Source organism: Malus domestica, chromosome 09 (genome assembly GCF_042453785.1).
Source record: "Malus domestica chromosome 09, GDT2T_hap1".
In the NCBI taxonomy this organism is placed as follows: Eukaryota; Viridiplantae; Streptophyta; class Magnoliopsida; order Rosales; family Rosaceae; genus Malus; species Malus domestica.
This window is the reverse complement of record NC_091669.1, coordinates 25,008,500-25,025,323: the sequence shown is the minus strand read 5'-3', so window position 1 is coordinate 25,025,323 and position 16,824 is coordinate 25,008,500. Positions and strand designations below refer to the sequence as shown.

The following is a 16,824-nucleotide window of genomic DNA, read 5'->3' as shown; positions in this document are numbered from 1 at the left end:
TAACCATACCCATTTAACCATAACCACGTACATGTTTACCCGTTTTTAACCCCCTTTTTTTTTTAACCCGTCTACCTATTTTTTTAACAACTTGAAAATTAAAAAGAAATTTGTCATAATTTTCTTTTTCTAACAATTAAATACCATTATAAGTACATTTAACATGTATTTTTGTATTAACGGCAATATTATTTATGAATATAAGTGATGTCTTCCAATTATTTGACGGTCAATCTATTACAAGAATCATGCATGGTTGTAGGTTAATTAATATTCTTGTATACATATACATATACATATATATATATATATATATATGTATATGTATATGTAAGCACGCATCAGTCTGTTAATAAGCTTATTTGATAAATGTTAGGATTTTTATTTAGAAACATATGTTCATCGATCCAAGCCATTTAATCGATTTCTAATTTTTGGGTCAAATATTTATTGAAAACTCGAGGCCAATAATAAATATATATGTACGCATCAGCCGACAATAACATATTTCTAAAATCTCATGGTAATCATTATCTTGAATTGGCCAAAGCTTCAAAAGACTCCAAACAAAACTGTCGAACACTCAAATGCTTTAGCACATCCAATCACATATGTTAAACATTGACCCGTTCTATATATATATATATATATATATATTATATGGCCCTTTATAACCAAATATGTCTCGAGATACTAAACTTAGCTAGAAACTAATTTTTATTTTTTTTTAGTTTTACATATATTAAAATAAACGGTTAAATGGGTACCCGTTTATTACCGCAGGTAATACCTATAACCATTTATTTATCTAAACGGTTACCCATAACCGTTTATTTATCTAAACGGTTACCCATAACCATAACCGTCAAATTTAAATGGGCAGATAACCGCAGTTACCAATAACCAATAACCAATAGGTATTCGCCCATCCCTTCCCCTAGGTCACGAGTTCGACTCTCCCAAGCGGCTAGCTTGTGTTTTCTTTTTCATTATTTTTCCAAAGCCTATTTTTCTTGCCCCAGGTCACAACTTCGAATCCCAGGTGTGGCAGTTTCTTTATCTTTTATTTTCTTTATTCTTTTTTCTTTTATACTTTCTTTTATTGTTTCTTTATTTATTTTCTATTTACATTTTCCTAATTTATTTTCTCTATCTTTGTTGGCTATTTTAAGTTTTTAAGGTTTTAATATTTTTTTATTTTTTTTATTTTCCACACCTTGAGGACAATGTGTGATTTAAGTTTGGGGGGTGGGAATAAGAATTTTTAGGTTTTTAATTTTTGAGTCAGTAAATTTTTTTTTCTTTTGAAGTTAATATCCATAGATTATTTTAAACGTTAGAACAAATAGACATGGTGAAGATTAATTCCGTAATAGAGTCTTTTCTATTTATAGTTGCTTAGACACTAATTTATAAGTTATACTTTGAAAATTTACACGTTCACACCAACATGGTTTGTGGGGAGTAGATTAAAACACTTACTGTTCGTCTAATTTAATTTTTTATTTTTCTTCTAAATAAATCAAAGTTTAGTATGTGTTATAAAGTAATAATTGTTCCACCCGAGGCTTTGCTTAGTAACCGAGCCAATCCTACCTGATCAGTAGCGACTCTCGCATAAAACGGTAGAGTTTTGGCATAGGGCAAGGTGGTTAGTTGGTCTCGTAACCTTTCCAGCTTGAGTTAGTAAGTCCTTAGGGGTGTTCTACACATAGTGCCCTAAACCCTTGTGGTTTGGGAGTCATTGACTTAAAGCACACTACATGGGTTGAATCGAAAGCTTAAGAGAACTAACATTGCACGACCACTACTGTTACTGAAAAAAAAATTGAATGGAAAAGAAAAAAAAAACATTCGTGGAAAAAATAGTTATATTTGAATTTAGTATGTGTGAAATAAATGGACAAGGGGTAAGAGTTTTAGTCGAGTCTATTTAGCTATGTTGGTTCACGTTACCCCAAAGGAAGTTCATGAATTCTTTTCTAATTGATTTTGAATGGCTTAGACTCTGTGGTGGGATTAGTTGGAACTTTTGAAAAGATGTTCTGATTTTTAACGTTTTCTATGGTGTGCAACTTGAAGGTGAAAATTTTGTCCTAGTTAATTTTTTTCTAAGTTTCAAGTTTGTTAGTTTTTATTTGGCTAAGGCTGTCTCTGGAATTAGCTAAGGCTTCTTGTTGTTAATATGTATAACTTCTTAGGTGGACGACGTGTCGTAAGGGTTATATGGTTTTTCAAAAGGTTTACACAAAACTTAATGAGTCTTACATGTTCACATTCGATTTGGATGTCGTAGACCAGTTGCATGTTAGATATACGTTCTATGTTGGAGGTTCCAAGTAGGGCATACTTTAGGAAAACCTAACCTTCAAAATATGCATTGGTAATTCATAAGTAATTGGAAGAACTACGTAAGATTGTTAAAGTGACGGCAGAACCCTAGCGCTCAAATTTATTTTGAAAACTATTTTCTTTAGTTTTCTTTACTTTGCTAATTTCTTTAATCATTTTAATTAAATTCGTTTTTATTATTTTAGGTCATTAAATCAACCTCTTTCAAACTTTGTTTTCAAATAATTAATTAAGATTTGGTTTTAACATAAATTATTCATTCAATCCCTGTAGAAAATGACCTTGCTTGAGCTGGTATACTACGATAACCTTGTACTCTTGCAAGTATTTTTAAGTGTTTTTATCTCTACTTTTGCAGGTGGTAAAAATCCCTATCAATGATCTTTGCTTGTTCTCAAGGGTGAATCGGGCGACGTCCTCATTCTTTGCTTTAAGGGGGTAAATTAAACGCACACTTCCCCCCTTCATTCTTTGCATTTTTTTAATTTTGTTGAGTTTTTTAATTATTGGGCTTTTTTGGTTTGGTTATGCTTTTGAGCAGTGGGATGTGATAAGGCTTTGCTTTGAGTATGCTATTGAACGATATTATCGAGCTCTATATGTAAAATTTAAGGTATGCATTGGAAATTATAATTTGGTACTGTTGACCCTAAAAACTATCATGCCTACGTGGCGCATAGGTCGAGTAACTAGTGAGCTAACTACGTCCTTTGGTTGATGCGGGGGGGGGGGGGTGCCAACTCGTCGGCCAAGGAGTAAATTATGTTGATGTTACGTTGGGTGCGTTGCTAACTTCTCGATCTTGCTATTGCGGCCGAGGAAGGAACACTCTCGACCTTCGGGTTCTAGAGCCTGAAGACAAGGCTGCTAGTTCTACGAAGTTCATATATCGTCAGTGTCGAATTCGGCCACGGTGATTATATTCATAAAAGTATAAGCACGCCGAATCGACACCAGACTATATGGAGACAAGTATTCAAAGCAGATGTACATTTTAATCGTAAATGTGGTTTGATCGTTAGAATGCCGAACTCTAAATCCAACTTATGAGTATTCAATCAGAAAATAACTCGGCGTTCAACGCACCGAGTCTGGTGATTCGTAACACCTCACTTCTCCGAGAAGGTTCTTGAGATGACCTCTGCCAATAAAGATTCGAAACCCTTATCGACCGAAACTTGGATAGATAACCAATCGGCCTTGACGCAGTGCTGTTTATCAAAACTGAAAGTGCTTCGCAGTCAGCTGATTCTACGGCGACAGTGCTGTTTATCCAAACTGAAGATGTTCGCTGGTTGCCTTCACAGTGCTGTTTATCCAAACTAAAGATGTGTCGGCAAAGAAGAAAAAGAAAAATCTCAAGGTTTAAAGGATTAAAGGATTAAAGGATGAAGGATTAAAGGATGAAATGATTAAAGGATTAAAGAAAGTACAAAATGTTACATGTTTGTCCCTTGGAGGAAGATGTCGATGATGAGTCCTTGAATTATGTCCTTCTTGCTTGTATATAGTACACTTCAAAGCACCTTGCCCTTTCCTTCCTAGCTTAAGCGTCTTAGGAGGACCTTCATGATTATTTGGTGGGTTTGTGGGAGTTTGTTCACCATCTTTCTCCAATTCACCAGCTTCTTTGTTTCTCTTCTTCCTTGGTCTTCCAAGTTGCCTTGTATATAATGGAGGCAAGATTGGTGGGTTTTCAGTATTCCCTCATAATGACATACCATTCATTGGCATTATTAAGTGAGAATAAACTTCCAAGTACCGTGCCTTTGAATAGTAAACATCATATAATCATCAGGTTTTTCTCTCTTGAAATAGATGGCAGTTATTGCATGGTTGCAAGGTATTCCCATCAAGTCATACTTCCTACAAGAGCATGTCTTCTCAACCAAGTCCACCACATATTGATCCCCACCTCTAGCATCCACTGGAAATTTGGTCATTCCTAAACATTATGCAATGTACCTGCCACTAAGAGTTTGGCTTCCTTAAACTTCTTCTTAATGTTAAGGCGAAGATCTCCTACTTGCTTTATCATTATACCTCGCCTCATTTGAATTATCTTCATTAACATAGTGTGAATCATTTGCAACATAGTTATAATAGGCTTTTGCCTTGGCACTAGTATAACTGCATTGAAGGATTCACACAAATTATTTAGCAACATGTCACACTTTGGATAGGTTTCAAAATATGACTTGCTCCATTAAGTTGTCAGCTTATTCACTAGCCATTTGTAGGCCTTCTCATCTAGCTTCTTCACATCCTTCATTGTCTTTTCAAAGTGTGGAACCATTGTTGTTTTGGTAACTACCCATAGAGCATCCTTTAAAGTCCCCTTGAACAAATTCCTATAGTTTGTGTACAAATGCCTTACACATAATCTGTGGTGGCATCTGGAGAGAGCCTTTTGAAATGCTGGAATTAGCCCTTTTTGCTTGTCACTAATTTTGATTTGCAATACCCACATCATCAGTTAAGAGTTTTAAGAACCAAATACAAGCTACCTTATTTTCCATTTCCACCACTGCATAAGCAATAACCCATGTCTCATCGTTTAGATCAATGCCTATAGCACATAGCAATTGCCCTCCATGTAAAACCTTTAAGTGGCACCTATCTAAAACAATCAAATGTCTACATCCTGCCTTAAAGCCTTCTTTGCATGCCTCTAAGCAAACATATATCCTCTGAAACATTTGCCCATCCAACTTCAACTTCACAGTGCTTCCAGGGTTAGTCCTCCTTACTTCCTCAACAAAATCCCACAGTTTTGTATATTGCTCTGCATGTTTCGCTTCAATAATCTTCAAAGCCCTATCCAATGCCTTATAAACCTTCATCATTGTACACCCATGATATCACTCAAATTCCACAGTGGCTAAAAAAGAATCCATAAGCCATGTGGGATTACGCTTTATCCGATCCAAGTACAAATCTGTGAGTAAAGAAGTCATGTTCTTATTTGCCTAAGTTTTCCCACAAGGGTGGTGATCAATGATTATCTTGATTTGGATGCTGTTTGATCTATGCATCTTGCCAGCAGCACACATCCAAGGACAGTCATTTGCACACTTTGCAATAATCTTCAACTTTTCATTCTTAGGAAAATGAATTTCTCCATATCCATTCACTAAGGAGTACATGATGACAGCTATCTTGAATTGCACACCGTCTCTTAAAATAAACCCAAGAGTAAGTTGAGAATTCTTCATATTCATTTTCTCATTAAACTCTGGATACTACTTTCTTTTTTTGCCTTCTTCCTCATCTTCAGAGTGTACACTTTCCAAGTCATCATAATTACAATATGGTTCATGAACTAGATTCACCTTCCGGTCTCTAGCTTTTTCAACCTCTTCTTGTCTTTCCCATTTTCCTTCATTTAGTTGTTATTCTTCTCCTTTAGTTCTCTCTTTAGTTTGCCTTTTTTTTTCTTTTCTCAGATTGCCTTCCTGTTCTTTGCTCATATTGCACCTCATCTGCTTGCTCAATCCCATCAAACTTGACAAATTTTAGGTTATCTTCATCAGTCCCATAATCACTTTCTACAAAGTCACTGTCTTCTTCAGCACCTTCTTTATCACTTTCTTCATTGTTTCCTTCAAAATCGACAGGTACATCAAAAAATGTATCACTGTCTTCCTTATCACCTTCTTCATTGTAATCCTCAACATGTACATTTCCTACATCTTCTTCACCAACTTGTACACCTTCTTAAGGAACTTGTACATCTACTTGACCACATTGTTCAGCAACTTGTACATCTTTTAAACCTCATTATTGAGCAACTTAATTTCTCAATAACCATTGTGCTTGGACCGATGCACTCCATAAAATATTGTTCCTTCGTGAGGGCTTCTTCTACAGGCAATTCTTCAATGTACATGTCTAACACTCAAGCCTTTGGAACAAAGTTGCACATCTTCTGTATGTAGGCATCACTCTGGATAGGCTTCAAACCATTACAAATGTCCATGTTGGGAATCTTGTACTAGTAGTTCATAAACATTTCACTATATCCTAGAGCTTCCACCATATCATCTATCACAGGGAGTGACATTAAGTCCTTGTCGCAATAATCTATATATGTAACTTTCTCCCCATAGCAGTATTCATGACTAAGCTCCCCACCATGATGTAAACGAATGGAAAATAGGTCTGGATAACCTGAAATTCACATCAATTAAAAATAAAATAAAATAAAAACTAGTTTAAACCCTAGTTAATGCAGCCAACAAACCCTAGAACCATAACACACCCCAAATGTAAACAAAGCAAAGGAAAAAGCACATCATAGAAAAAAGGCACAAGAGGACCCCATTATCCAACAAATCAGTAAGCATTTTGAATAAACAAAGAAAGACTACATCTTCTTCACCAACAAACAAAGCACCAAAAGGACCATAGTCAACAAACCTTAGGACCACACTCACCCTAAATGTATACAATTGCAATTCAACATATTCAACAACCAACAACAATGAAAGGACAAAGCACATTACAGAAAAAAGCACAGGAGGACCCATTAGGACCCCATTATCCAACAAATCAATAAGCATTTTGAATAAACAAAGAAAGCAACCCACCGATCTCCAACAAACAAAGCACCAAAAGGACTCTCCATTATCCAACATTAGAATAAACAAAACAAAAGCACCCAAATTAGAACTTTTGTTAAAGAATTATCCAAAGCACAGTAAACAAACTACCCTTTTCTTGACAACAATAAACAAAGCACCCAAAGGACCCATTCTACAACATATCAGTAAACATTTTGAAAAAAAATAATCAACAAAACTCACCCATCTCCAACAAAGATTTTGGAATCCACAAACCCATAAGAACGGGAATAAAAAAAGGGAAGCAACAAAGCACAAAACAAACTGAAATTTGTACTTACAGTAGGTAGGCGTCATTTCCTCGGGATCATCGCACACTTTCCACCCCATTTTGAATCCTTCAAAATACTGTCAAATCCTTCAAAAACTAGAGGAACATAAGGTTTTCAACAAAAACGAACGAAAGGAAAGTAGGTGACGACGAGACGAACTTAGGGTTTTCACTAAACGAATTATTGATCGTGATTTGGGGCGCGTGATATGAAATTAGGGTTAGGGTTCTTTGATTTGGGAATTGGAGCAAAATTGAAATGGAATTGCACAGTTGGGGCTTTAGGCTTCAATTCAAATTGCATGGTTTATGAGGAAATTTTTTTTTTTGCCCAAATTAGATAAATAGTCCTTGTGGTCCTAAGGTATTTGGATAATAGACCCTGTGGTAAAAAAATTTAGATTTGAACCCTCATGGTAAAGTCTATTCGGATTTATGCCCCAAAACTTAACTTTCGTCCCTTCCATTAGCCTGCACGTGAGGGATCCCAAAAGTAGATTGTATGCAATAGTTGGGATCTCAGAACTTGCATTCGCAACATTCATTGGCATAGAAAAAAATCATGAATTAAACAGTTTAAATTGTAAACAAAATCTGACCCAAAACACCCAACTTTGTCAAATTTCGATTTCTCAAACCAAACAATTGCAAACCCAAATTAGAGGATGCCCAAGCAATTCAATCACGACAATTGAAACAAAAAGAAGAATTGGAATTCGTAAGTTTGGTTCTTCAATTGTCGTCATTTGTTGTAGTGATTGAATTCGTAAAAGAGAAATTCAATCACTACAACAAACGACGGCAATTGAAGAACCAAACTGAGAGAAAGTGGGAATCGATTTGGAGAGCGTTCCTTTCTATCTTGGGTGATTGGCATCTGATGTGGTATAAATTAACACACAAATTAAAACCTATTAAGATAGTTGTAGTATGCATAAGTAGGGATCGTTCTAGACCGGGGATTAGTTAGGGATGCTAATCAACACAAATTAAACTTAAAAGCTGAAAACTAGACTCAAACAACTCAAAACAACCTAAAATGACTCAAATAACACAAAACTAAGTTAAATTGACTCAAAACAAGAACTAGAGGGTGATTTGGACGAAAATTAAACTAAAAAGACTCAAAACAATGAAAAACAACCAATCTGGACATATTCAAACCTAAGGACACAAAATGGAAAGGGGGTTTGGTTTTTGACGAATTTAAGACTAAAAGCAAACATATTTAAAGACTCTAAATACTTTGGACGAAATTGGTGATTTAATGGGTGAATGGTTAGTTAGAGGGTCATTCTCTACACATGACACACATGCATACAAATCGATTTCCAGTTATTCTTCCTATAAACCATGAATGATAATGCCCAAAATTAATTGTGCGAAGCACAAATTAACTTTCAGATTTTCCTAAATTCATTGAATTGGACTCAGTGACGCAATCAAATTATTCTTATCAAGTTCCCTATATGAACATCATGATAGAGATACATATCAAAGATCATTAAGTTCTATGAAAATCATAAGCATTGACAAGGCATTCGTAACTATGAACTGCATTATACTCCTGCCAAGAATTCACTTAACACAATCATGACTAGTGACTTTTACCACTTGTGAATATAAGTTCATAATGATTAGGTGAAATTCCCTTATATTCTAGCATCAAATTCATGCATGCAAACTAAGTAGGCCTCCTTAATCAACACACAAGAACAAGTTATCAATCAAACAGATAAGTAAATTGCATTCACGATTCATGAAATCATAATTGGATGTAATCAATTCATATCACATATATGTTCATGGCTTTGAATTCTCGTCTAACTAAAATGAAATTAGTTCCACATGTTCATCATAATTGAAAACCAAATTAAACTAAACATTGGACTAAAACTAAGGATAGAAAGAACCCAGAAACGCTCCAGCACTCCAATGGCAGATTTGGCACAATCCTTGGCTGCAGGGCACGATACAAGTCCTTCTTCTCCTTGCAAACACGTCACAAGTCTCTAAAAAACCTCAGAAACCTGCGGCACTCTTCTATTTTTTTATTTTTTTTAGGCTCTTATGTGTGTGTTCCGAAATTATGGTCAGCAATATGTATTTATAGGCTAGGGTTTCGGCACAAAGGTTGTGGAGGAGAATGATTACACAATCCTAGGGGAAAAGGACTAGGGAATTCAGCACAAAGCTTCTAGAAAGGGATGTTCTGGCATATTTCTAGAAGAAAAGGAATAAAAGGGTGCAGCACCACTTTAGACAGAGGATAGGGCATCTAGAACCAGATATTTAGGTGATTTAATGTGAAATTGATTCCCCCTTGCAGCTGGAATTAAGGTAGGATAAGATTAGGATAAGATAAGATAAGATAAGATAAGGTTAGTTTGGATAAGATAAGGTTGGATAATGTTTTGGATAATGTTCCTTCCTTTTAGCTGATTCCTTATCTTCTTTGTCTTGAATTTATTTTCTTCATCTCATCAGCATATTCCTAGCCTTTTGAAATTCAAAAACGTCCATTCACCTTGCTTCATGCATGTGTTATCCATTATTGGTCCAAAACTACTCTAAAATGCTCCAAATTGCACTTTCTTGCCAACTTTGTCATTTGAACCTGAAAACACACGAAAATAGCTTAAAACACTCTAATAAGTAGAAACTAGCTATGAAAATGCAAGAAAATAAGCTAACTAAGTCGCATAAATATGCTCTTATCACCGTCGATCTCAAGAGAGCATTGGTTCTTGAACTTGGCGTGGCAGGGCTACTCTAGCAACACTCGGAATTTGCCAGTGGTGCCGTTGAGAGAATAGTCGGTTATGCCTTTAGGAAGAAGGCCAATCGGCAATCCCTACTTCCGCAGGTGGTCGTAGATGCTCGACGATGGAGATCGGCTGGTAGGGAGGGGGAGGAGGAGTGCCACGACCACGACGCAGAGGATCAAAACCCATGTTTCAAAATTTAGGGATTTGGGGAAAGAACCCATCTTTCCTTCTTACCCTCGTGTTGTGATCCCGGGTGAGACTGTGAAAGATAGAGAAGAGAGCGAGTTTCTATTGTGTTTATTGATTCATTCTGATTGTTTAAGGTTTTGAGGAAAATGATCTCAAGAGAACGCAGCGGTTTAAGCAAAGAAACTCACATGCAGACTAACGGAGGAAGAACGAAGGTTAAGTTTTGGGCACAAATCCTAACAGATTTTACCACAAGGGTATATATCCGAATTTTTTTACTACATGGGCTATTATCCGAATACCTTATGACCACGAGTACTATTTATCCAATTTGGCCTTTTTTTTTTAAAAAAAAATATTTTATTTTTTAAAATTTTAAAATTTTTATTGTAATATACACGAGTCATCCTTTCAGAAGATCCACGTGTTTCAAAAACCAACGTGGAAGTCCATATGTGGAGAGGGTAGGACCCAGCATAAGCCACATCAGCATATAACAGAGGAATTGACAAACAACGTAACAAATGTATAACATTGCAACAAATTCGTAAGATAAGGTATGACATTGAAAAGTTTTAAAGAAGAGGTATGAAATTGTGGTTGGCCCAATAGTTAAGGTAGTTTTTTGTAATTTATCTTTAAATTTTTATTCGAATCTTCCTTTTTATTAAAGCTTGTAAACAAGTTCTATTCTTATGATATAATCATCCCAACACTAATTTTTCATAGATATTTTTAAAGGAAAACTAATGAAAAGAGCTTGAAAACTTTGAGTTTTAATGATAAGGACAAAATAAAGGGTAAAGTGAATAGTACCAGGATTGACTTTTTAGTGTAAAAATGTGGTTTTTCGTTAAACTGAACAGTACCGGGAGCTTTTCGTTAAAGTTCCCTATTTTTAATTCCCCTCAATCTTGTTTGATGAATTTTTCATGCCAATAATAAAAAAACCTTAAGTTTTTCCTCAAATTAATCATATTGTTATTTGTAATTTTTTTTAAATGTCTTAATTAATGGCCCCTCCAAAGAGCGATTTCTGGCTTTGTGGCCACTGTTATGTTAAGAGAATGCGAAATCTAAAGATAGAATTTCTGTTAGAAGCAGTGTTTATTTTGTGTATGTGTGTGACAAATCCTTGTAATTTTCTGTTTAGTTATTAAAAGCGCTGCACTTTTCGGTAAAGTTAATCACATATCTTAACAAAACAAGACGATTTTCGATCATTATGAAACTGATGCAGCTGAAGTATCTGTTTTCTTCTGTATATGTAATAACTCTTTGGTGACTGAAAGATCCTGTAGGTACCTTGGAACGACTTAATTTTTTGATGGGCAGTTGATAGTCAATCGTTGATAATTGTTGCTTTTACAATGGAGCCCAACATATTTGCGACTGCCATCAGTCCTTGGCCAATCTTTTTTTACCAGCATAGTGCATAACCGCACATATATTTAGTAAAAGATTTTTTTGGTTTTGGACGCTCAAGCCACGTCGATTGTCCGACCCTTCTAGTAGAAAAATGGATCTTTGTATTTAACTCACCCAACCCACATTTTTCACACTCACTTTGAGTTTGATGATACGGGCATCAACCCATAGAAAAGATTCTACCAAAGATAAGAAGAGGGAGAGACAAAGTGACATAATCTTGTTACACACAAGAACTTCCCCCTATTTAGAGGAGAAAATTATGATTTGGTAGCTTGTCTAACGAGTTAGTCAAGCTACCTTCATAAAGAGGGAGACTGTGTGAATTTGCAAGTTGTACCTATGTGAAGTCAAATGATACTAGTCAAAGTGCCCAACCCAAATTTCTTTCCATTAGTGGGATTTGAAAATTTTCTTTCACATAATGTGAAAACATGTATATTGAAAAGTGCACATAACCCTACGTGAGATCAGAAGATATCTACATATAGGGAAAGAAATGGCTAAAAAGCAATCTTCATCGGAAACCAAACCATTAGTCCGTTTACCGAAAGTGGCCACACTAAATTGGCAAATTCCAGCACGTGCACACCAACTTTCCCACGTGCGAGGGGAATCCCTACCCCTATTGGCCCCATCATCCTCTCTTCCGGACAAGCCCGAAGACCCTTTTGGCCTCCTCCCACCCAGCCTCCCACCATTTTCCCATCCCTAATCAAATTCCCATTTTCTCGAGAAACAAACAGAAAATATCACAAAAGGAGATCAAGAGATCCAATCTCTTCGCCTCCAACACCAAAGAGGTGGCCTGACATCAAAACACACACACACTCACCACCGCAACAATCAGAACCATGTGGCGGAGACTGCTCTCTTCCTCTCAGCTCAAAACCTTAACCCTAGCCGCCGCTGGTACTGCAGCAGCTCCATGCCGATCGGCTGCTGGACCCGCCCGCTCTCTCCTCCACAAGCCCCTCCCTCTCCTCCCTAGCTACTTCAGCACCACCGCCGAAGCTGGTAATCTTTTCCACTTCCTCGTCGCAAACCCTAATCTTCCTCTCAGATCTTTTTCCAATGGGCGGGATTTTGATTTGTTTGTTTTGTCGCAGCGACGACTGGTGTGAAGAAGGTTGAGGAGGTACAGCCCATTGCCACCGGCCACGAGCGAGAGGAGCTTGAAGCTGAACTTGAGGTAACATTTTCTTTTTTTTTATAATTTTTTTAATTATTATTTGTAAGTTATTGTAGTTTTGTAATGTGAAAACTGTTTGGCTGATGAGAAAATGTGTGAAAAGAAAATGAGTTGGTTAGGAAGTGACAAATTTTACCTATTTCTTTGGTTATTAATTTTTGTTGCTCGGTTGAATTCTGGTTGACAATGTGTACTCATTTTCGTATGTCATTGCGTTAAGTAGTTGAGTTCTGATTGACGATTCACACTTAGTTCATGTGTCATTTTCATTAATCGATATGCAAGCGTTTATTTTCTTTGGGTTTTAGAAGTTCGATGCATTTTCTTGTTCTTTGTCTGCAGGGAAGGGATGTTCTGGAAATCAACCATCCTATTGGTCCTTTTGGCACAAAGGTAAGTGCTATCCTGTGAAATTTAGATTGCTTAGTTTATTATCTTGGCGTAGCGGTTTCCAAAGTTATTTGTGACTTAATTTGTGGTTCCTTCAGCTCGAGATATGCCATGTGGAAGCTGATTGTTCTCATAAATTGCTTTAGGAATTTCTTTGTGGGTTCTGTGATGTTTATTGTATTGTTATTTGTATATTTTCTGTGATTGGCACTTACTTGAAATGCACAATGCTGTACCAGAACCCAAAAACACCATTGGGTTTCAAAGTAGCACAATCTAATTCAACATTTGCACCCAATTGAGCATATCTAGCATATTCATTCACATTTGCACCCAATTGAGTGTAATACTTTATGAAAATTGAAAAGCTAGGTACTTTTTTTTCGTCAAATGATAGATTTTATTATATTAGATGTTAGATTAGCCACTGACGGGGTTCGAACCCATACCGTCATGTAAGGGCTCAACTCCTTTCCACCACTGGTATAGGGCCACTTGCAAAAAAAAAAAAAAAAAAAAAAAAAAAAGCTAGGTACTTCACTTTTATAAAATAGTTTCTCTTATTCTATTTAAGCATATTCTTTTATTAAATAAGAGATGTGTATACCTGTTAGTGTTAATTTTCATAATTCCTAATTGGACTTGTCTCCACATATTAAGATATTTACTTTTGTAAATAATAAATTATTTTCATGTACATAGTTCTGGGTTGAACCATGGAGATAATATATAAAAGTTCAAAACTGTAACCTCAAAGCATCAAATGTGGAAGTGTCTTAAATGGACCTATAGGGTCTTCAATTCAAAGTTCAAATTGTCTACAATTTGAGGCATATTTTCAAAAGCATAGTTTTTGAGTATTAAGTATAGAAGTCATTTTATTTTATTTCCAGTTTTGTAGCTAAAGACCAAGCTGTATCTGAGTAATGGGTTTGGAACTTTGGACTGGACTGACTGAGTCTGGTTTTGGGAAACCATGCAAATAAGTAATCTAGGGTTTCTTATGCAATGGGTTGTTGATTGTTTCAAATTTGTGTGAGATGCTCTAATCCTGACAATGTTATACCAAATTGTTTGGTTTTGGTGAAATGAACACTTATAAAACACTTATATTTGTATCCTTATATGATGTAAGCACAGTTTGTCTGTCTGGCACCGCTCTCCCTTAATTATTGTAAATGTCCAATGCTGTAAAAGGCTCACCTCAGGGTGGTGCGCCTAGGCACCCTGAGAGGCTAGGCTTGAGGGTTGCCACCTCTGTTTTGAGGGAGTCGGCGGAAGCCGGAGCCGCCTAGGCGCATCTCAGGGGATTTTTTTTTTTGTTTTTACTCCCAAACCCAAATTTTGGGTCGGGTTTTAACTGCCTCGTACCTCTTCCTTGCACTATCATCTCTCTGCCTTTTTTTCTGATTTTTATTTTTTTATATAATGGATGTGCAAGTCTGCGTGCATTGTTATATGTATGCTCATTGTGCTTTTCATCCTCTATTATATATATATAATATAATATATGTATATATGTGTGTGTGTATGTATTTATAATATATGTGTGTGCTCAGGGATATTATTGATTAATAATCTTCTTCTTTCTTTTAATATAATATGTGTACGCTCAGTGTATATATTAAAAAATTTAGGTCCTGTGAGGCTTAGCCTCACGCCTCACTCCTAGGCTGCGCTATCCCTTAGATGCCTCGCCCACACCTCATGCTTTTAAAACATTGTAAATGTCCCTAATTCATCTCAGTTTGGCTCTTTAATGATCAATTTGAATCTGTCATGGTCTAGAAGAGAAAAGAATACTAATTGTTTTCATATATAAAAAGTTTGTGAGGGCTCCATGTTCATTTTCTATGCATCAAAGGACAGGGATTGGTGGTTGGAAACCACAGCTTTTATTTTCCGCATGGGTGTTTCTGTTCTCTTTCTTGACCTTTGCGTTGCTATTGACACATGCTTTGGCCATTTGTGATATAAAGTGAGCACTTTCAAAGCAGTTACTATTATGGTCCTACAGTGGAATAATAAGAATTGCTTGAGTCTGAAGAAAAATGGAAAAGAATCTGGATTTGATTTATGGTGGGAGAAAACTGAACTAAATCAATTCGCATCCCTATCTTTAGATTTTTAAATCAATTCGCATCCCTATCTTTAGATTTTTAATTTATATGTTCTGGACCTCCTTTGAGGGAGGGAGGAGGATTAGTTTGTTTTTTATTTTTACCAGAGCCCGTGAGGATTTCATGTGTATGCTTGTCCCTTATGTTATTATAAAAGGGGACAAAAAGAGATGAAATTCTAATTTATGTAATTTTGGCCTTTAGGAAGAACCTGCGGTTGTCAAGTCCTACTACAACAAGAGAATAGTTGGGTGCCCTGGTGGTGAAGGCGGTGGGTTCTTCTATGTTCATTGTTTCTCTTCTCTTTGTATGTGCAGATCTATGCTTGCCTACTGCTTCGTTTTAAAAAAATGATTCTTCTGAATTTAAATTGGTATCATTTTAATGTTTTTTTGCTGTATTTTAATTGCAGAGGATGAGCATGATGTTGTGTGGTTTTGGCTGGAGAAAGGCAAACCACATGAATGCCCAGTCTGCACACAATACTTTGTGGTAAGTGGAGGCTTAAACTTGATGGATTAATTTTTTTTTGGGGCCTCCTGATCTGGACTGGATGGAAACGAGTCCAAATCCAGATATGGACTTTTATGTTATTATTTGGATGGTGATCCAACGGAATGTGTTTGGAACAGCTGGTAGCGTTTTGGTCCATGACTGTCATTGACTCATTATTGAGAATTGGCAGTGTCAATCAATTTCATGCAACACAGGTTGTGTGAGATTTTCCAGTCAAATCCTTTAGGGGTTTTGATAAATGATGGATCATAATGCTCTATCATTTTGCATTGCACATGCAGCTGCTTATTTGCTTCCAGTTAGGCAGAACTGTTCTCATTTATTTCGTTTGATACTTCCACAGCTTGAAGTGGTTGGACCCGGTGGATCTCCAGACCATTCCGATGACCATCACTGATTTGAATCGACCAAAATTCAGGAGGGAGATGGAGAGATGATATCCAATATACGCCGCAGCTATAACTTTCAAAATTGGAAGCCTTTTGTTTTTGTTTGGTTGATTGATGTTTAGTTTTGTAATTTGTGGCTGTTGCTTTTGCAACATTTGAGATAGAACCTCTGTGATAATTTAGACACAGGGAACAACCTTTCGGAACACTATGGATCTTGTAAGGACGCCCTTCTCTGCATTTGCCAAAATAATTGATGGGTACTGCTTGTTCATACTTTTCCTTGAACGGCTAGTTCATCGCTATCTGCTTGTTCGTTGGTATTTCTAAACACACGCTGAACCTAGAGGCAAGTCAAATCTTGAAGGGCTTGAATTAGGAGATTGACAGAGCAATTGATTTACCTTGGTCTGAGATTTTCTAGTATGCTTTGGTGCATTTTAGTGATTGGTAATGTGTAATTGTTGATCATAAAAGTTACAATACCTATGCAGTGCACATGCAAAGTAATTAGGAGCTAATTACGTCATTTGGTTGCTTAAATGCTGATGCCAGTATGCAAATTCACCGTCGAGCTTGGCTAGGCG

The 16,824-nt window shown here is 36.3% G+C and overlaps 1 protein-coding gene across 2 annotated transcripts; it reads left to right on the top strand.

Annotated features, from left to right (window-relative positions):
- Positions 1–12,143: 12,143 nt before the first annotated feature.
- LOC103435459 (cytochrome c oxidase subunit 5b-2, mitochondrial-like) lies at positions 12,144–16,513 on the top strand. 2 transcript variants are annotated; one of them, XM_008373857.4, is made up of 6 exons: positions 12,144–12,647; positions 12,740–12,822; positions 13,165–13,215; positions 15,537–15,603; positions 15,745–15,824; positions 16,192–16,513. In XM_008373857.4, the coding sequence occupies exons 1-6, from the start codon at positions 12,485–12,487 to the stop codon at positions 16,243–16,245; spliced, it is 498 nt and encodes a 165-aa protein (XP_008372079.1). In that variant the 5' UTR covers positions 12,144–12,484; the 3' UTR covers positions 16,246–16,513. The 2 variants fall into 2 exon arrangements, 1 of the variants encoding a protein (XP_008372079.1); XR_003776260.2 differs by having other exon boundaries at positions 12,282–12,647; positions 15,537–15,639.
- Positions 16,514–16,824: the final 311 nt, after the last annotated feature.